Below are 21857 nucleotides of genomic sequence, written 5' to 3'. Positions count from 1 at the left end.
GAAAGAAAGAAAGAAAGAAAGAAAGAAAGGAAGGAAGGAAGGAAGGAAGGAAGGAAGGAAGGAAGGAAGGAAGGAAGGAAGGAAGGAAGGAAAAGAAAAGAACCTGGCCACTGACAAGCAAGTTATTAAAACATGCCCCTGGACAGTCCTTAAAAGATAAAATATTTCTAGCATGGTTATTTGGAGTCAATTAAGGTGAACTGATGTTGGTAGCTATTTTATAGGGTATTACTGCTGTGCCTGTGACAATTAACAGTAGAAATAGTCATCCAACAGGAAACACCTCATTTAGAAGACAGTCCAAGGCATATTGAATGTACAGAGGAACATACTCTCCTGTCAGACACACACCCAAAGTGACAGTGGTTCAGGGAAGAAACAGTTTCAAGGAGCATGACCCCTGACAGCAGAGGAGAGAGTTGACTATTGAAGCAAGGGAGAATATCCCTAGCAGATGAGAACTGGCCTGAGCAAAGAACCATAGTTTTGACCTGCCTAACAAAGACATAACATCCAGGAAGAGGATTCCCACAAGAAGAGAAAAAACATTAGGGCCCTAAAGAACCAAAGGCTTGAGATATCTTGACTGCAACTGTTCTTACATGTGTATTTCACTACCATTTCATCCAGGTTTGTGTCTGCTCTTCCTATGAATGTTATATATATTTGAAGAAGACCGCATTTCATATTTAGGAAAGAATGTTATATAGCTACTGTACTTACCAGGCCATCTTAGTAAGTGCCTTTGCTTTGAGATAATTGTGTCTCCTAGCAGATTATTAAAGGGAAGCCCACAGCTAGGGGCTCATGAGCCCCAAAGTAATGGGAGTTTAGATGTATAGGATTATACTCATTAGAACCTATGAGAGTAGTCACACATGTCTTTCCCTGGGATACAACCCATAAAAACAAAGGAGAGATCCAGAAAAAGTTCTATGAGAAAATTTTGAAGAATAAGCTCATTTTCAGTTGGTAAGATTAGGGAATATATGATACAGATGATGGTATTTAAGCTGGACCTTGATGGAAAGGGAAGGGGGAAAGGAATTAGCATTTATTAAGCACTTACTTTGTGTCAGGCACTCTGATAAGCACTTTACAAATATTTTCTTATTTGATTTGAAGAAAAACATTTTCAGTAGTTAAAAGGAGTCAAAGAAAGAATGGATTCTAAGCATGGAGAGCAACCTTTGAGAACGCACAGATGACACAAGAACAGATTAAGACCAAGATCTAGTCTCGATTATTACATGAAAAGGAGTATGATGAGATAAGATTGAAAAGGCACATTGGAATTCGATTGTAAGGAGTCTTAAAAGCACTGTATTTTGAGGCTCAAATCCTGCCTCTGACACTTGCTAGTTGTGTGTCTTTAAGTTCTCTGTGCATCTGTGTCCTCATCTGTAAAATGTAGATAACCCTATCTGTATCATAATGATATTGCAAGACTCAAATAGCATAATGCAATGTTTTGTTAACCATGAAGTGGCATAAAAAAGTCAGCTGACTTGGGGATTATAAAGCACTATAGAAGTGGAAGTGACTTCTAGTAAGCAGTGTAACTGAAACTTGAACCCAAGTGATCTAGTTCCAAATTCATTGTTGTACAGAAGCTCGCATTGCTCTAAGCTGCCTAGAAGATTAGAAATGTTCAGTTGTGACTTATAGTGCATTAGCTGATTGAAAAGTGATAAAGGTAGAGTTGATTACAAGCTGTAAAACTGGAAGACATAGTAGTCACATAATACAATCCCTCTCATCTCAGAGATGAGAAAATTGAAGCATAGACAAGGGAATTGACTTACTCACTGCAACACAAATAGCAAAACTGACCCGAATCCAGGTCCTGTGATTCAAAATCTATTACCCTTTCCACTCTACTAATGTTGAGAAAGTCTTGAGGGGAGCAAGGGACTGGAGGTGAAGGAACTCCTATTATAGATGGATCCTTCTCAGTGAACCTCCGTGGGTATGGGAAGTAGGAATAAATAGTGTTCAAGGACTTAAGGAAAGAGGAGTTTAGAGGCTTTACTGTGGGAAAAAGAGAGCAGTTATGGCTACAGAGAGCTTTAATATCCATTCTGTCAATTCAGTAAGGTGTTTACTGTGGCCAGATTTGTCATCTTCACTGACTTAAGCTCAAAGGTAGGAATAAATTCAAAGTTCTACAGTTGGGTTCAAAAAATCAATTTCAAAAATATAGGAGGAGGGAAGTGTGGCTAAATAACAGTTCCTGGTGGGGAGGAGGGGTTCTAGTGGTTTATAAGCTCAGTATGAGCCAATGGTGTTCACATGGAAGAAAGCTGTTGTTATCCTAAGCTGCATTAAAAGAAGCAGAGTCTAGAACCCAGAGTATCCCACTGTATTCTGCCCTGGTTAGATTCCAGTATTGAGTTCTAGATAATCTATTGTAGGAAGGACAAGCTGGGGCACATCTAGAAGAAAGTCAAAACAAGCAAAGATAGTAAAAAATTAAAATCCATACCCTTCAAGGATCATAAAATTTAGAGATTACATGTTGCTGCCTTCATTATTTGAAGGACTGTAACAAAGAAGAGCAATTAGTCTTGTTCTGCTTGGCCCAGAGGGCAGAAGTAGGAACAACGGATAAGCTGCAAAGTGGTAGATTCAGATTTCATATAAGGATAAACTTAATAACAATTAGAATATTTAAGCAGTGGAATGGGCTGCCTCACAAAATAATACCCCACTCCCTGCCTTAGGAGGACCTCAAGCAGAAACTGAATGACTCATTTGTCAAATGTCAATCAGTCTACAGACATTTTAAGCACCTACCCTATGCCAGACACTATGCTAAGTACTGGGGACACATAGACATTTTATTGTATTATGATCTATAAAGGATATATTTACTATTTCTGTCTTTTTATATTTCTTTGTAGTCTCTATACCCTATGAAGTCTTCACTTATCTCTATGCCCTAATACATAGTCAATTTTTGTGGTGTGGAGAATATTCTTTTGAAGTTCCATTTGGGAGAATTTTCTAAGTTCCATAGATCCCTTCTATTTATCTTTCTGTACAGTTAGACTAATCCAAAACTGAAAAAAAGACGTTGAGGTCTTCTTTTACTATTGTTACTGTTTGCATTCTTGTAGCTCAGTTACTGTTTCTTTTATGAATTTGAATGCTAAAGTATTTAGCAGTTACACATTTATTACAGATATTGATTTGGTGACTATGGTTCCTTTCAGCATAATATGGTTTTTTATCCATTTTTTTTTGTTTTGTCAGAGAATAAAATTGCAACTCTTACTTCTTTGGATTCACTTAATGCATAGTAAATTTTTTCATTTCCTCAATCTTATCTGTTTTTCTTAATGCTTCTTGTAAGCAACAGATTGTAGGGTTGTATTTTCTGGCCAATCTGTCACTGTCATTCATTTTAATGGACTAATTTAATCCATTTACATCTAAAGTTATGAGAGTTGGGTTTATATTGCTTTCCATTTGTCCCTAACATAGATTTTTTTATTATGATTTTTTCCTTCTTCTGCTATAAACCCAGTACTATGTCACTTCAGTTACTTTAGTTTAATTTTTTTTAATGTAGCCTTATTGCCACTGGCTCTCTTCCCCTCACTCCTGATGTTTAACATCCTCTTCTTCCTTGCCTATTTGACCTTTGGAGTTTCACCTATTCGTTCTTTTGTCTTGCTTACTTTTATCTTCTTATGTAATTTATCTCTTCTTTTTTCCTCTCTCAGTCAAGTAGATTTCCCCCTTCCTCTCCTTCCCTTCAAGTAATCCTAACCATTATTTTTAAATTTTCATATTTGGTGTCTCTTTCCAGAGAGGATTTCTCTTCTCTCCATTATCCATCCTCATTTTCTGTCAACTTTTCGTGGCCCCAATACTAAACCAATCCTTCTCTATTCTCTGTATTCCTCATGGAATCAAAACTTCAAAGGTATCCTTTCTAAGCACTTCCTTCTAAGCAGTTTCTACTGCAGCCTTGTAGAGCTTGTCCCATGAATTCTCCCTTTCCATTGTACCTCACTCTCAGAAAAATGCCAGTTCCTATAAGTGACAAGAGAGGATACTACCAAATGACAGGATCCTTTCCCACATCTTCAGTTATGTAACCTGTCACTGACCTATACCCTCACTCTGCCTCAAAATCTCCTTCCTGGAGGAGCCCTAGAGGTTGCAATGTTAGAGAAAAGAAGGCAGCATGTATAGGAAAAATGTTATGAAGGTAGAAATGATAGGGCTTAACCACTTATCAGGATATGGAAAGTGAAGAACTGAGGATGTCACCTAAGATGTGAACTTAGGTGACTGAGAGAATGGCAGTCCCCTACTTAGGAAAAAAATATTAGGAAGAAGAGAAGGTTTGGGGGGAAAGATGATGAGTTCAGTTTTTAATATGTTGAATTTCAAATTTCTATAAGACATCTACTTTTTGGTGTCCAAAAGACAGTTGGAGATGCAAGTCTAGAAGTTAGAGCTGGACAAGTAGATTTGGGACACATCAACATAAAGATGATAATTGAGTCCATGGAAATTAATAAGATCACCAAGTGAAATAGTATCAAGGGAAAAGAAAATAACCCAGAATACAGCCCTGTGGGACACTACAGTTAGTAGGCCATGACCTAGTTAAAGATCCAGCAAAGGAACCTGGAGAGAAGTCATACAGGTAGGAAGAGAACCAATTCAGAGCCATGCCACAAAAATCTAGAGAGAAGAGAGTACTTGAGGAGAAGAGGGTGGTTGGCAGGATCAAAGGCTGCAGAGAGGTCAAGAAGGATGAAAATTGAAAAGAGGCCAGATGTGGCAGTTATATCATTGGTAATTTTGGTAATTTTGGAAAGAGCTATTTTAATTGAACAATGAGACCAAAGCTAGACTATAGAGAGTTAAAAAGAGAGTTTGAGGAAAGTGAATGGAAGCACCTATTGCAAAAGACTTTCTCAAGTTTAGCCAGAAGAGAGAAGTTTTATGGGATGATAGCCAATGGGAATGGACAGATCAAAGGAGGATTTTTTGAGAATGGGAGCAGCAAAGACATGTTTGTAGGCAGTAGGGAAGCACCCAGTAGACAAGAAGAATTTGAATATAAGTGAAAGGGTGGAGAGAATGAACAGGACTATATAGTAGAGAAGATAAAGTAGAATGAGATCACTTGTGCATTGGGATTATTTATTTGACTTGGTAAGGAAAAGGGCTACCTCTTCATGTGAGATAGGAATGAAGGAAGAACTAGAAATAATGCATTTGAGAGATGTGAGATGAGGAACAAGAATGAAGAGGGAGCTTTCTTCAAAAGGACTAAATGAACTTTCAGTGAAAGATGAGGCTAAGTTCTCAGATGAGAATATGGGGAGAGAGTCACAGAAAATTTCAGGAGGAATGAAAAGTTTTGGAATTGCTACTGTTGAGAGAGGAATAGTTAATTAGGGAATAGGATGAGTTAATTAGGGAACCGTAAAAAGATCACCTTACTTAAGTGAGGGCCCAGTTGAGATTTTGTAATATAAATTTGTAGTGAACCCACTCAGTATGGTTTTGTGGTTATAGATAGCCAAGGACCCCTTCTATGTGACAGAAGCATAATCTCTATTTGTAAGAAACTGAAAATATTTTTCAATGGTATTTCTGATCTAAAACCTTTTTTCCAGAATTGCTCTCCTTAGAAAGGTGAATGATGAAGACAGAAAGACTTTTTTTCATAAGGAAATAGATTGAGCGGACACTATAGTTTGTTGTCTTTAGGTTCCTACCTTCTCCATCCCTAAAACACACTCACACTACAAAATTCTCTATATTCCATTCAAAGGAAAATAGATTCCTTGGTGTTCCTCAAACAAGACAATCTATTTCCTGATTCTAGGCATTTTCACTGGTTGATATCTCCCTCCTCATCTCTACCTCATAGCTTCAATGGCTTCCTTCAAGTTAAAATTCCACCTTCTAAAGGATGCCTTTTCTAATCCATTTTAGTTCTAATTTCTCTCCCTATTTATTATTTCTGATTTATCCTGTATACAGTTCATTCCTATATGCAAGTATTTGTTTGCATGTTATTTCCCCCATTGAACTCCTAACTTTCTTTGTATCCCCAGCACTTACCATGATAGGCATTTCATAAATTATGATTAATTTATTAACTAGTTATTATCCAGAAAAGATTCCAAAAAGGTATTTTGATCTGAAGGGTGAAGTCCCTTCAAATCCTTTACGGGATTTGTCTAGGAAGGGATGGAATCCCATCTTTTGTTATTCGGCTCTTCTAGAATGTTAACCCAAAACATTTTTTTCTTTTACATATTATGATTCTTCTTCTTCAAGATTTCTTTAAGTATTGCCTCAAATCATCTTGGAGTAGATGGAGGGTATTGGGAGAAAGAGAAAAATGCATCAGTTTAGACATATCTCTCTCCAAGCTAAAAATATTTGCATATTCAATTAATGTTAAATTAAACAAAGTTGTTCCTAGGGTGAATCTGTTTCAGGAACCTAAGGATGACATATTACAGCACCCACTCAATCTACTGTGCCTAAAACAAAGAGTAGATTATTCTTTTCTTTTTTCAACAAGTTAGACTATGTGGTTTTGAGAGTTCCTTCTAATTCTGTGATTGAGAGGACTAGTGGGAACTTAGATTTATGCTGATCTCAGGGCCAACATCCAAGGTTCATTACCTCCCCCATCTTCTTTTTCATAAAATCACAAAGTTGGAGGTCTGGAGGCAGGAGGAACCTTAAAATCATCTAGCCCAACCCCCTCATTTTACAGAGAAAGACAGTGGGATCCAGTGATTTGAAATGATTTGCCCAAGATTTCAGTTTATAAATGTCAAAGCAAGATTTGAACCCAGGTCTTCAGACTCCAAATCTAGATGCCTTTGGATTATAGCACACTCTACTCCTCTGTGAACATCTTTATATCATTCAAGAGGTTGAGGAAGAGGGTGGAAGGACTAATCAGTAGCTTCATATATCCTCTGCTAGGTAGTTACACAGAAGAGGCTGCACGGTCTAATGGAAAGTGTATTAAATTAAAGTAAGAAGATTCTGGGTTGGAATCCTAGCTTTGACACTCTTTTTGACACCATATTTATAGTTCTATTAACAAATCACTTCCATTCTCTGGCCCCAGTCTCTTCATCTTTGAAATGAAGGAACTGTACCAAAAAAAATCACCTTTTCAGTCTGAAAAATCAGCTTGAAATCCTATGCATGACTTTTAACCTTTGGTATTTGGTCTTCCAACTTCCAATAGAAGTAATTCGGATGCCTACAGTGTCCTTCAGCTCTGAAAACATCAACACCACAGCCCTGGCTGAGTTTGGGCAATTCCTTCCGAAAGGTAAGAGCATGGACAGCTCCAGATGGTGGTGGTGAGAATAAGGCAACAGCTTCTGAGATTGCCTGTTTTGAGAGCTAATGGTCCAAGGTTCCTAATCCAGGATGGATTGATGACCATTGGTTCTTTTTTTTTTTTTTAAGTATTTTTCCATGGTTACATGATTCATTTTTTGCCACCACAAAGAGCATGGCTGTGAATATTTTTGTACAAGTATTTTTCCTTATTATCTCTTTGGGGTACAAACCTAATAGTGTTGTTGCTGGATCAAAGGGCAGACATTCTTTTGAAGCCCTTTGGGCATAATTCCAAATTGCCCTACAGAAAGGTTGAATCAGTTAACAATTCCACCAGCAGTGTATTAATGACCAGTGGTTCTAGATTAGGCCAGAAGAGTTCATTTTCTTTCAATGCTTTGTTACCTTGGAGAAAGAAAGAGACTGAGATGGTGGGTTTGTTAGGAAGGTGAGAAAGTTCAGAATTTGGTCCTTTGGGCCTTTAAAGGATTGTCACATGGCAGTTTGAACTTTTTCCTCATTCTTTGCCCCAAATCTGTTTTTCAGGTAGCCAAGTGGAACAACCTAAAGGCATAAGCCAAAGGCATCTGTACAAGTTTCTAAAGTAGTGAGCTAGTTGTGTCCACACTTTCTTGGAGGCATACCTCTTGCTGAGGGTGGACTCCCCACATTCATAAGATCAGTTGATAGGACTAGACCTTTCCACTTCTAGTCTAGATGAAGAGGTTGGAGGGAGAATGAGAGAAAGGAATAGGCCTGTTTTCTTCCTTTGGGGGCGATTATGCAAGACTGGAAGGTCAAATGTGGGAATTCCTTTTGTTTGATTATGCATATTTATTACAAGAGTGTTGTTTTTCCTTTTTCTTCAATAGAAAGAAAATAAAAGCTGAAAAATAAAATAAGAGAAGGAAATAAAAAGAAGAAAATAAGAGAAAAAGACTAGAAGGCCAATAATTCAGGGAGATCCATAACATTGAGTGTATCCCTGTGTTATGATTAGAGGAGATGATGAACAAGAGTTGCACAGAATGGATAGGGATGGAGAGATTGTAATAGGCAATGTTAGAAGGAGTACTCATAACACTGAGATCATGGAGCCATTGGTGACATCTCTATGTCCCAGTTTACAAAGGGCATCCTTTAAGATTTCTATATTCTAAAGAAATGCATTTATTATTGTTCAGTTGTTTTAGTCATATCTGATTCTTTCTGACCTCCCTATTTGAACTAGTGGTACAATAGATAGAGTACCAGGTCTAGAGACAGAAAGACTCATTTTCCCCAAGTTAAAAACTGGCCTCAGACACTTACTAGTTGTATAATAGTAGGTAAGTCACTTAACCCTATTTGCTTCAGTTTCCTCATCTGTAAAGCGAGCTGGAAAGGAAATGGCAAACTACTCCAGGATCTCTGCCCAGAAAACCTCAAATGGGGTCACTGAAACTGACTAAAACAGCAACAACAACATGGCAGCTGATATGATAAGATTTATTTAAAGAACCCAAGAGTGGTGATGGCAAACCTATGACACGTATGTCAGCACTGACACGCATAGACATTTTCGATGACACACGGCTGCATGTGGCCTCATACAGAGAAGTCTGGGGCCGCATGCCAAGGATGAAACATTTGCTGTAGTGTAGTGTAGACACTCTGTGCACTATAGATGACAATTCTACCTATATTAATTTACCTATTTCGGTTTATTAAATACAGTTATACATTATAATTATACATTTTTGTTATTTTAACTATAAATATTGAGAAATTATGGGGGTTTTCTCAAAGTGACACATATGGTGCAAGTTTTTGATAAAGGTCTAATTTCTAAACTATATAGGGAATTGAGTCAATAAGAGCCATCTCCCAGCTGATAAATGGTTAAAGGACATAAATAGGTTTCTTTCAGAGTAAGAAATCAAAGTTATCAATAGCCACATGAAAAAAATGCTCTAAATCACTTCTTTTTTTTTTTAAACCCTTACCTTCCGTCTTGGAGTCAATACTATGTATTGACTCCAAAGAAGAAGAGTGGTGAGGGTAGGCAATGGGGGTCAAGTGACTTGCCCAGGGTCACACAACTGGGAAGTGTCTGAGGTCAGATTTGAACCTCGGACCTCTGGTCTCTAGGCCTGGCTCTCAATCCACTGAACTACCCAGCTGCCCCCCCCAAATCACTTCTAATTCAAGAAATGTACATTTCAGACAACTCTAAGGCACAACCTTACATCCATTAGATTGGCTATGACAATAAAAAAGAATGCAAATTACGGAGGGAATGTGGGAAAATAGACCCTCCACTGCTGATGAATTTGTTAACCAGTCCAACCATTCTTGAAAGTAATTTGAAACTATGCCTAAAAAGCTATTTAAACTTCATGTTGACTCAGCTATACCACTACTAGGTCTGTACCCCAAGGAAATCAAAGAAAGAGGAAAAGGACATAGCAACTCTTTTTGTGGTTGCAAAGAATTAGAAGCTGGAAGGCTTCCAATCAATTGGTAAATGGCTGAACAAGTAATGGAATATGAATATCATGGAATATTACTGTGAAATAAGAAATGATGAAGGGAGGGATTTCAGAGAAACCCAGAAAGACTTGTATAAATCAATGCAAAATGAAGTGAGAACCAGGAGATCAGTTTATATGTTAATGAGTATCTTAAAGGTTATTGGTTTTGAAAGACTTAGTAACTGATCAATACAATGATCAGCCATAATTCCAATGAAATCATAGTGAATCATTCAGATGAAGGGCTAATGGACTCAGAGTACAGATTGAAGATTCTCTTCTATTTCCTTCCTCTTCTTGCTTTTTTTTGGGGGGAGGGGGGAAACACGGCTAATATGGACATTTATTTTGCATGTCTATAGATATTTTAATAGGTTTTATTTTTCTTGCCTTCTTTGTAGGTTAGAGAAGTGGGAGGGAACGGAAGAGAATTTGGAACTGGGGGGGGGAAGAAATTTGAATTTAAAAAGAAAAGAAAATGGTTTTGATTAGTCCAGAAAACTATCCTTGAGGTAATGCCTCAGCTATAGTTTAAAAGACTAGTACAGTATGGAGTATGGTGGCAAAGAAGAAAGGAGCTATTCATTCTCTCGTTCTCACCCTCACTCTTTCTGTCTGTTTCTGTCTCTTTGTCTCTTTCTTGCTCTTTCTCCCTCCCCCTCTCTCTGTCATTTTCTTTCATCTTCTTCTCCCTGGTATCTCTCTCTCTCCTTCTTTCTCCTTTCCCCCCAGTTTTCCCCTCCATTTTCTCCACTAGCTTCATCCAACATGAGGTTGTGGAAGAATACAGCCACCTCTTCACCATCCGTGGGTCAAATCCCAAGTTGGAGCCCTACATGCTACTTGCTCACATTGATGTTGTACCTGCACCTGAAGATGGCTGGGAGGTGCCACCCTTCTCTGGGCTGGAGCGTGATGGTTTCATCTATGGCCGGGGCACACTGGACAACAAAAACTCCGTTATGGTTAGCCTCACTATACCCAAAATGGGCATGGAGGGGAGGGGACATTCAGACATTTTCCCAATGTTAAGAATCCTCTACTTTCCCAGAGAATGGGGGAAAGCCACTGGGAGCTCTCTTCTCCTAGTAGCCTTATTCTCTAGAAACTGCTCTAACATGATGTGAATTTGCCTGTTCTGTCAAAATGTTTTCTGATCCCCAAAACCTTATCTCTGGAGAAATCTGAGCTGAGATTCTGAATATTCTCCTAGTGTTATTTTTCCCACTGGCTCTTGCTCACAGTCTTCCTGCTCTCCCTCTGTGGTTATGTCCTTCAGGCAATCCTTCAAGCCATGGAACTGCTGCTAAGAAGAAACTATGTCCCTCAAAGATCTTTCTACATCTCCCTAGGACATGATGAGGAGGTAATTCATAGCCTAACCCAGTGATGGGCAAACTTTTTAAAGAGGGGGCCAAAGGAAAGGAAATGCTCATCTCTCAGTCTGTTTCTAAGGCAACTCTTTCGAAGTTTCATTGTATTGTATCCTACTCATTTGTATTCATCAGATTAGGAATAATGTCAAGTGGCCCAATAGAACATTTCAGAGGGTTGCATCTGGCCTGTGGGCCCTAGTTTGCCCATCACTGGCCTAACCCATTAACAGAATCCCCAAGGAGTCAGAACAGCTCCCCAAGGTGCTGAGTTCCCAAGGCCCCATATCTTAAGCCAATTCTCTTTGCCTTTCAGCTATAAGAACATCATGTTTCTTTCTAATACTCATATTTCCCAGGGGATGGGTATAAGGCAGGATCTTCCAAAGCCTAGCTCTCATCCCCTGGAAGAGAAAGAAAGAAAGAAAGAAAGAAAGGAAGAAAGAAAGAAAGAAAGAAAGAAAGAAAGAAAGAAAGAAAGAAAGAAAGAAAGAAAGAAAGAAAGAAAGAAAGAAAGAAAGAAAGAAAGAAAGAAAGGTGCAGAAGAATTTTAATTTGTCACACTAGACTGTGTATAGCCTCCCTCTTCTTTCATACACACATACACACATTGGAGACCAGATTGGGAAGAGACAAGTGTGGGTCTATGATTGGACAGGTGTCTGGGGAACATGGCGCACAGAAGATTGCAGCTCTACTAGAATCACGAGGTATTCGACTTTCCTTCATCATAGACGAAGGAGGCTACATCTTGGATGGTTTTTTCCCTGGTGTTGAGAAGCCCTTTGCAGTGTGAGTAAAGTCACCTCAGCTTCTTGCTCTTCCAACTGGGCTGGTCCGCTTAGAACCTTTGAAGAGGTCTTATCTATCTCCTTCTGCCATTGGAGTCAAGTGGCTTTAGGCCATGCTAGCACAGCTTAATTTACCCCTCTCCTGCCTTTCCATTCCTAAATCCAACAGTCCAAAAGGTCCCATTCCATCTTATTGTTTAACCTTAGTTCTGGGGAACACATGACTGACACCCTAATAAGAATCTTAGAAGGAGCCCAGGCAGATTCCAGTCAGGCCATTTCTCTATCTAAAATCTTTCAATGATACTCTGTTGTTTACTGAATAAACTTTAATTTCCTTAGCCTGGCATTCAAAGCTCTCTACAATCAGGTACCACCCTATCTTTTCAACCTTCTCTCATAGCACTCTTCCTTATGTGTATGAGACTTTATCTAGCCTAGTACCCTCCACCTACCCTATGCCCTCCCAATTCCAGAATTTTATTGATGCCATTTCCGTTGTCCAGAATGCTTCCCCTACCCAAGCCACCCTACTGCCTTCATTGCTTGTTGACTTCCCATCCACCTTTTTTTTTAAACCCTTACCTTCCATCTTAGGATCAATACTATATATTGGTTCCAAGACAGTAAGGGCTAGGCAATGGGGGTTAAGTGACTTGTCGAGGGTCATATAGCTGTTAGGAAGTATCCAAGGTCACATTTGAACCCAAGTCCTCCCAATTATAGCCCCAGCACTCTATCCATTGAGCCACCTAGCTGCCCCACAGTTGACATTTAATAAGTGTTTAGTGAATTTAATTGTATCCTACCAGGATCTCAGTGTCAGAGAAAGGTGGCTTGAACCTCAGGCTACAAGTAGACTCTGCTCCTGGCCATTCATCAGCCCCACCAAAGGAGACAAGTATTGGCATCCTCGCAGCAGCTGTCAGCCGGTGAGTGGTCCTTCCCTGCCATGTACCCTCCACAAGGACATACTCTGGAAGTCCCAGCTCTTCCCCATTTCAGGCCTGAGAAGAAGATGATCCAGGTGATAGGGAAGAATGAGAAGTCAGGAATGGAGTGATCAGTCCAACCAGGCTCTTGCCTGGGTTCAATCAGGGCAGGCCAGGTAGACAGGGTTAGGTGGATCAGGTTATCCAAAGCAGATCATCAGAAAACAGAAGAGAATAGGGGAGGAAGGCCAATGTAAATAAAGAAGCAAATTTAACATCAAAACCAAGGAAACTTTGGTAGTAGAAGCCAATCACTATGCTAGATCTTTGCCTGCCTTTATTCTTCTGCTATATTCAAGTATTTGAGGACAGCGTCTCATTTGATCTACAAATCATTCCTGTAAAGGAGGTGCTATTATTGTCTCCATTTTATAGATGAGAAAACTGAGGCCAGGAGAAGTTAAGTGACTTGTCATGGTCACACAGGTAAGTGTCTGGGGCAAGAGTGGAGAAAGGTTGCCCACTTCCAGGCCAGCCCCCTCTCCACACCCCCACATTGCCACTCTGAGCGTGTCTGAGGGAACCATGTCTTTTTCAGGCTGGAGAAGACACCAATGCCTAACATGTTTGGAGACGGGCCTGAAAAGAGCTTGTTGGAGCAACTAGCCGGACAGGTATGAGCTAGAGAGGCCTAAGAAACAGGGGAGGGGGAGCTCTCTCTACTGAGGAAAGGATGATTATATCATCTGGGGCTGCAGAACCCACTGTCCTCCCTTCCTCCATCTCTTTGCCTAGAGCTAATCCATGGCCCAAGGGACCCACTACCCACCCCACCTCCACCTCTGGCACTAATATCATGCCAGTGTTGACCCAGGTCCCTCGGTTGGGAGTTATTCCTTCTCCACCCTCAACGCTCCAAGCATTCTGTTTGCCCCTTGGGAGCTTGGTTGAACAGTGCCCTTTAACCAGACAGACAAGCCCAGATGGGTAATCACAGCCTCACTTATTATTTCCCCGTGTTTACAGAGTCAAGAAAGCCCAGCAGGTCCCTGATCACAGGGCCCCAATATGCATTGTTGGTGTAGACCCAGATTACTGAGAGATTCTGACCTCAGACACACTGACTCTCACGTGCCAGCCCCATTGCCACCAGGCTCTGGAAATTCTGCTAACCTGACTCTTTCCCCTCTTAGTTTAGCTTCCCTTTGAATGTCATCCTGACCAACCTATGGATATTTGGACCTATCATGAAAAGGTAAAGAGTTCTTGTCCCTTTACCCCAGCCTCCCACTCTCATTTAACTGAGCAGTTCCTGTACAAAAGACCCCAAATTGGCCAGCTGGTCCCTCCTTTCCAAAGGGCATTGCCTCTAGCCCATGTGTTTAGTATCTCCTGGGTCTTTTTAAATCTCCCTAGTTCAGGGGGTGCAACTAATAGGCTCAGGGGATAAAAAGCCAGACTCAGAAGGTTCTGGGTCCAAATCCAGCCTGCAACTTCCTGTCTGTGTGACCCTGGGCAAATCACTTGACCCCCCCCCCCACTGCCTAGCTAAGAAAGGTATGTGCAGAAACATGCAAGCAATGTGAAGATGCAGAAAAGCAAAGGAGAGGAGTTTCCTCTACCTTTTTACACTAGCCCTTACTGCTTTTTTACCTTGGAATCAATACTTAATATTGATTTTAAGACAGAAGGTAAAGGGTTTTTTAAAAAAAAAATTTAAGAGCTACCTAGTAGAGTGAGGAGTTATTCCCCCCGTTTCTCTTACTCATCCGTTTCAACACCTCTTCTACTTCTTCCCCATTGGTTAGTTCTTCCTTATGTCTGACCTTGATCCCTCTTGTTTCAGAGTACTTGAGAAAAGTCCCATCACCAATGCAATGATCCGAACCACTGTGGCACTCACCATGTTCAATGCAGGGATTAAGGTAACACCCCTTGGGAATTTCCTCATCCTTGAATCCGTTCACCATCTGGGTGACTAGAGAAAGTCTCTCCTGTGTTACACATAGGTCCTTCTCCCTTGTCTGGCACACTCCAGACAAATATAGAATCGAGCCAACATGTCCGTGTCCTCTTTGGTGTGTACATCCAGTGTCTTTGGAAATATTAACTCTCCCTGTGTCCTGGAATGTGATCCATCCTGGCTCTCAACTACTCACTGTGTCTGTATAAACTTATGTGGCTTAGATGTGAGTTTCTGACCCAGGGCAGAGAGAACCTGTTTATAGTTTTCTGCATCTCCTTTGGAAAAGTGCACTGTACAACCCCAATTTGTTTACAAAGCAGAATCAACTGTTGCCTGCGACTTTTCTCCGAAACAAAAACACCTTTGCTTATAGACCCTCCAAACCCCCCGACATCCACCCCTAAGGTTCCTTCTTGTTCTCATTCGATGATCCTGCCTATGAGCCTACCTCTCACATGTAGTGTGTAAATCTGACAAGCCTGGGGCCAGATGGTGATGTTTAGTTGGTAGGAATATATTCTTGTTCCCTAAGAGATTGTTGGGTTTGCCAATGAGTTGTTGATATTGGGCCAGCAATGATAGATAAGCCTACCTGCCTAAGAAATCTAAACCCACGTTCCTCCTCCCTCCTCCCGGAGTCCAAGCCCCAAAGAAGTAAAAGGAGAAGTGACCCAGTCAGGGGTGTGGGACCCTTCTTACATACCCACACTTCAACTGTCAAGCCTGGCACCAGCCCCTGTCTCATGCCAGGTTCTGTGTTCTAACTGGGCTACTGTTAGCTTGCACCCATGAAAAACATGGCTGCAACATTTACACACTACACATGCTGTGGTCCTGTACCAACTGAGTGAAATAGGCACTTCCATTGGGCAAGTATTTATTATGTGGAACAATCAGTGGGATGAAGGAATTGAAGTCTGGGCTGATTTCAATGACTTGCCCAAAGTAATTCAGCCAGTTCAATGACAGATTGAGGTTTAGAATCCCGCTTTCTAATGACCAATCCAGTACTGTTGCCATGTAGATACAGAAGGTTTGGGGGCCATTCTCAGAATCCTGCCTAGGGGGTACAGTGCAGGGATATTGAGGAATAAGTACTCACCAAGCTGGGAGTTAGAAGGCCTGGTTTTGATCTTTGTTTTGACACAAACATGCTATATGACCTTGGGAAAGTCATCTCTAAATTCTGGGAATTTCTCTTCCACATCCTCTCCCCTCCCCGCCTCACCCCATCCCACCTCCATTCTGATCTGGCCTTGCAAGTTAATGAATGCCAGGCACCAAATTTATCCCCCCCCCCCCACCACCACCCTCAATTCCAAGATTGGCTTCCCAGTCTTAGAAGGGAATGGGCAGATTTTAAACATGGAAATGGTAGCTTCCTGCTATAGTGGAGAGAACCTCATTCAGAGATCCCAGGGATCAAGTGATGTCCAGTCGGGGAAAGGACTTTAGGCCTGCTCCTCTGGGTAATCACAAAAGCTGGAAAGAGCTGATGGCTGCCTTTGGAGAGAGCTCCAGGTAGTCAGTGAGCCAAGAGTGCTACTCAGTGGCCAGAATAGAAACAGCACCTGCATTTCCAAAGAACAGGCCATTTTGATATCCTTGGCCTGCTATAGAGAAAGCAGTTTCTTCAGATCTAAATCAAGCAATCCTCAAGAAAGACCATCAGCAACCCCCTGTGATGTAAACAGAGCCATCCCCAGGGGAGAAGAGGCACTTTAGAGGTCATCTTGTCCACCTCCCTTTTCCTTACATATTCAGAATTAGAAACACTCCATCCAAGAGCTGCAAGGGGTCATAGAGGTGATCTAGTCCAATATTCTTACTTTATAGATAAGGAAACTGTGGCTCAACTTGGTTAAATAATTTTCCCCAAATTTCATATGGCTGACTTGGAACTCAAAACTGGGCTCATTGTCATTTTCTGGGGCCACTAGGTGGCACAGTGGGTAGTAGTCTAGAATTAGAAGGACCCAAGTTCCAATATGGCCTTAGTCACTTACTAGCTGTGTGACCCTGGGCAGATCACTTGATCTCTGCCTATCTCTATTTCCTCATCTCTAAAAGAGGGATAATAATAGCACCTAATTCATAGTTATTCTGAGGGTCAAATGAGATAACAGACATAAAATACTTTGTAAATCTTCAAAGCATTCTATAAAAGCTCATCATCATTGTTGTTGTTGTTGTTGTTGTTGTTGTTGTTGTTGTTGTTGTTGTTGTTATTATTATTAGACAGCTCCGTGGCACAGTAGATAGGGTCCCCAGCCAGGAAGACTCATCTTTATGAGTTCAAATACAGCCCTTAAATACTTACTAGCTGTGTGACCCTGGGCAAGTCACAATTTCTTCATTTATAAAATGAACTGGAAAAGGGAAAAGCAAACTACTCCAGTCTTTGCCAGGAAAACTTCAAATTGGGGTCATGAAGAATCAGACACAACTAGAAAATGACTGAAAAAATTATTATTATTATTATTACTATCATTGTTATCATTATCCAGTAGCTGAATCATCATTGACTCTTGAAATTAGAAGTGATCTCAAAGGCCATCTAGCTCTCTCCCCCACTTCCATAGCATATCTTGCTTAGTGGGCATCCAACTTCTGCTTAAATATCTCCAATGACAAGGAGCTCACCCCCCCGTTTAATCTTTGGACTACTCAGAATGTTGGGAACTTCTTTATATTAAACTGAACACAACTTCCTTGTAACTTGCACCCTTCTACCGCAGGCCCTGGTTCATTTCTCTTGTGCCAAGCAGAATTCATCTAAGGAGGTAGCTCTGTTAATGTGAGATTCGTCGGCAGCTATGAAATCATCCCGTACATCACCCTATTCCCTCCCCACCCCCAGGCTTCAGTAAAGCTCCAGACCTTTCCAACCTTCCTTTCCCCATCCAGACTTACATATCCTATGTCCAGTCCCCCCAGGGTTATCATTCTAACGTGACATTGGCTGATATAATAAACCAAGTCACGTCACCATGCCAGTGGGTCACTGGGTCACTGTATTGCCCCCTTCTAGGAAACATGTTAGTATCTTATTCAAGGTTTTCTTGCGATGAAATATCTCTGAAATACCCAACATCTCCATGAGGCAAAGTGGAAAGAGCCCAAGACTCAGGGACATGAGACTTGAAGTCCATTGTTGACTCTATCACTGAGTAGTTGGGTCAATGTCTACAAGCAGCTAGGTAGAATCGTAGATTAAGTGCCAAGCCTTGAATTGGGTGATCCTGGGTTCAAGACTGGCCTCAGACATGTTCTAGTTGTATGACCCTGGATGAGTTCCTTAATTCTATTTGCCTTGCCCTTGCCCTTCTTTCTTAGAGTTGTTACTAAGACACAAGGGTTTAGAAAACAATAAGGTTAAATTAGATAGCCTCTGAAGTTTATTCCAATTTCAGCAGGTGATTTTATGAAATAGCCATCCACTAAGGGTCAAGAGCTATGTGTTCTGTCTCTGACACTAAATTAGTCTGTGGCCTTGGATAAGTCACTTCCCATCTTTAAGTCTCAGTTTCTTTTTTATGTAAAATGAGAGGGTTGGCCTAAGCGACCTATACTTTCAATCTATGGTGAATCAAAATAGAAGAAACTCTATGACTGGAAAAAGACTTTCTCAGTAATTCCACTTGAGATCCAAAGATCTGGAAATAGAACTAGGAGGTAGGAATCAGAATCACAGAGCTGGAAAGGGACATTAGAGGAAATCTGTCTACCATCCTCATTAGATGGATGTGGAAGCTGAGCCTTCCCTGCTTCATAGACTTCACACTGTGCTCTGTCTCCAGCCCTGAAAAATGAGCATGTGTCCCCTTTCCCAACATCTAGACAGCCCAAGAGCCAAGACAAGGAGAAAAAATAGACCTGCAGCATTAAATGTAACATCCTGGGGCAGGTAGGTAGTTCAGTGTATAGAGTGAAGACAGAAGATACAGGATTCAAATTTGGCCACAGACATTTCTTAGCTATGTGACTGTGGTCAAGTCACTTAACCCCAGTTGCCTATCCCTTACCACTTTTCTGGCTAGGAACCAATACTTAGTGTCAATTCTAATATGGAAGGTGAGGGTTTAAAAAAAAACAAAACAAAAAAATATATAACAGGGGGCAGCTGGGTGGCTCAGTGGATTGAGAGCCAGGCCTAGAGACGGGAGGTCCTAGGTTCAAATCTGGCCTCAGACACTTCCCAGCTGTGTGACCCTGGGCAAGTCACTTGACCCCCATATATAACATCTTCTGCTTTCTGTGGCTTAATTTTCCCAAGAAATTGACTGATAGAAGAACATTTCCATTTGCTAGACTCTCTGGCTTCTCAACAATCCTTTAGTAAGCTTGGCTAAAGGGAGCCTGCCTGGGTCTGTTGAAGTCTAGGGTTCGTTCAAACATTAGTATATGGAAGCAAAACATATCATTTTTTTTTTCTCCTCAGGTAAATGTCGTCCCCGCAACAGCCCAGGCAACAGTCAATCTTCGGATACATCCAGCCCAGACTGTCCCTGAGGTATGATCCAGAAGTTTGTGGGGATGTAGCAAAGATGTATGATCCTCATGACCCAGAGATAGACATTCTCCTCTTAAGGCTCATTGGTCTTCTCCAGAAAGGGGGTGGCTCCAACAGGTCCCCAATGAGCCTTCTTCAAGGGCTATGTTCACTATATCAGTTGGTATCTGTGTTCCCTCTGTGCCCTGTTTAACAAGCAGTTCTTGGCTGTCATGAAGATAAGTGGGTCAGGGTAGTAGCAGAAATAACAAAGAATAATTAGCAGAAGGCTTGCACTGGAGTCCCAAGTCTGTCACTTATCATCTCAATGGTTTATTTTCCTTATCAACTAAAAAAAAGGGTGTCGAATTAGAAGTCCTTTCCAGCTCCAAATTCTATGATCCCGTGATTTGTCACCTGTAAAATGGGTGGAATAATACTCATTTAGGACTTTGTAAGGTTTGTAGAAGAACTTTAAAAGCCTTAAAACCTTATAAAAATATGAGTTGTTAAATGATTTGGCTTAGATACCTTTGAGACTCTGGGCTACTGTTATCTATTTTCCCTATTTGGGTTTAAGTAATAATAGTCATTTCTCTCTGAACTTTAATTTTCTTATCTCTAAGTGGATGAGGTTCACCTAGATGACTTCCAACATCCGTTCCAGCTTTAAAACTAATATTTTAATAGCTTTTTTTTATTTTGAATTTCAAATTCTTTCCGTCCTCCCTTCTCTCTTTCCTCTCCTCCTCCTGGGGATGGTAAGCCATCTGATATGGATTTTACGTGTACAATCATGTCAAATATTTACCCATATATTTTGTGGAAGAAAACTAAAATAAAAATGAAAAACAAAAAAATGAAGAAAGTGAAATATGGTATGTTTGGTCTGCTTTCAGACTCTTATCAGTTCTTTCTCTGGAGGCAGACCACTTTTCAGATTCGTTTTTTATCATGAATCCTTTGGGATTGTCTTGGACCACTATTTCTGAGAATAGCAGAAATTCACAGTTGTTCATCAAACAATATTGCTGTTAAAGTATACAATGTTTTTGTGGTGGTGCTCACTTCACTTTGTATCCGTTTATATAAGTCTTTCCAGGTAAAAACAAAATTCTTGAGTCAGTCTTGATTAGCAATAGCAGATATTAAATCAGCTTCCCCACTGAAGTCCATCAGTCTTCTTGGATGACCTCTCCCTAGACTAAGGCTGCAAGAGCTCGGAGAACACTGCTTTCATTCTTCTATTATGAGGTCTTGTTTTAATATCAGCTGGAGGAAAGAAGGAAGGAAGGAAGGAAGGAAGGGAGGGATGGAGGGAAGGAGNGAAGCAACATAGTTAAACACAAGCAATTGTGAAAAAGACCCAGGGACTGAAAGGTAACTACAAGTCAGCAGTATGCAGGACTGGCAAACCAGCCAATGTGATCTGAGGCTATGTTAGGAGACAGAGCATTCAGGAGGAGGGAGTGAAAAGGCAAAGTGCCTTCCCTCGAGGCCAGTCCCAATTTACTGTGTCCAGGACTGGGTGCCATAAAAGGAAGGAAGGAAGGAAGGAAGGAAGGAAGGAAGAAAGGAAGGAAGGAAGGAAGGAATGAAGGAGAGAAGGAAGGAAGGAACGAAGGAAGGAACGAAGGAAGGAATGAAGGAACGAAGGAACAAAGGAAGGAAGAAAGAGAATGAAAGAAGAAAAAGAAAGAGGGAGGGAAGGAGGAAGAAAGAAAAGAAGAAGGAAGGGAGGGAGGGAGGGAAAGAAAATTACAAGCAACATCCTATTATAACATCTTTGTAAGCTAACTATAATTTGGGAGAAATTGGGGCTAGATATATAAATTTGAGAGTCGCATGCACGGAGATGATCATTAAAATTAAAGAAATTATAGAAGAAGATAATGTAGAAGAGAAAAATGTCCAAGATAAAGCTTTACAGGACATCTCATACCTGACAGGAGGCAGTCAAGTTAAGTCAGGAATCATTTATTAAGCACTTGTAAACCAGCAAAGTTGTTTCAAAGTGGAGCAATCAGTCAAGTAGAACCAGTAAAAAGCTGAGTCACAGAAGCCAAGGGAGGATATGGTATCAAGAAAAAAAAAAAAAAAAAGGGAGACTAACAATGTAGAACCTTAGAGTTAAGGACTAAAAGATAAGGACTTAAAAAAGGCCATTGGATTTGCAATTACAAACTGTCAATCTTGTCAAGAGCAGTTTCATTTGAATGGTGCTTTGGGAAATCAGATGACAGAAGGTTGAGAGCAAATCTGAGAAGTAGAACCAGTGGAAGTCTAGACAAACATTTGTTTATTTGTGTTTTAAGTTTAGAGTTCTAGTTTAAGTAACTACAGCTAAACATGATATTAGGAATGAGAGATTTCAAGAGCAGATATACAAATAAAACTTGTATTTTTAACCAAAGTGAACCAGACCAAAGCTCAGGTGCTA

At 40.6% G+C, this 21857-nt stretch overlaps 1 protein-coding gene across 1 annotated transcript in view; it reads left to right on the top strand.

Annotated features, from left to right (window-relative positions):
- Positions 1-21857, top strand: part of PM20D1 (peptidase M20 domain containing 1) — a 45911-nt gene that overhangs the window by 6860 nt on the left and 17194 nt on the right. The window contains exons 2-10 of the mRNA XM_044676117.1: positions 7250-7336; positions 10596-10828; positions 11143-11229; positions 11895-12028; positions 12840-12959; positions 13558-13633; positions 14153-14214; positions 14806-14884; positions 19367-19438. Coding sequence (XP_044532052.1) covers positions 7250-7336; positions 10596-10828; positions 11143-11229; positions 11895-12028; positions 12840-12959; positions 13558-13633; positions 14153-14214; positions 14806-14884; positions 19367-19438 — 950 coding nt within the window. The remainder of the gene's footprint in view (positions 1-7249; positions 7337-10595; positions 10829-11142; positions 11230-11894; positions 12029-12839; positions 12960-13557; positions 13634-14152; positions 14215-14805; positions 14885-19366; positions 19439-21857) is intronic.

Source organism: Gracilinanus agilis, chromosome 4, assembly GCF_016433145.1.
Source record: "Gracilinanus agilis isolate LMUSP501 chromosome 4, AgileGrace, whole genome shotgun sequence".
Taxonomy (NCBI): domain Eukaryota; kingdom Metazoa; phylum Chordata; class Mammalia; order Didelphimorphia; family Didelphidae; genus Gracilinanus; species Gracilinanus agilis.
The sequence above is the reverse complement of the archived record's forward strand: the minus strand, read 5'-3'. Positions and strand labels throughout refer to the sequence as shown.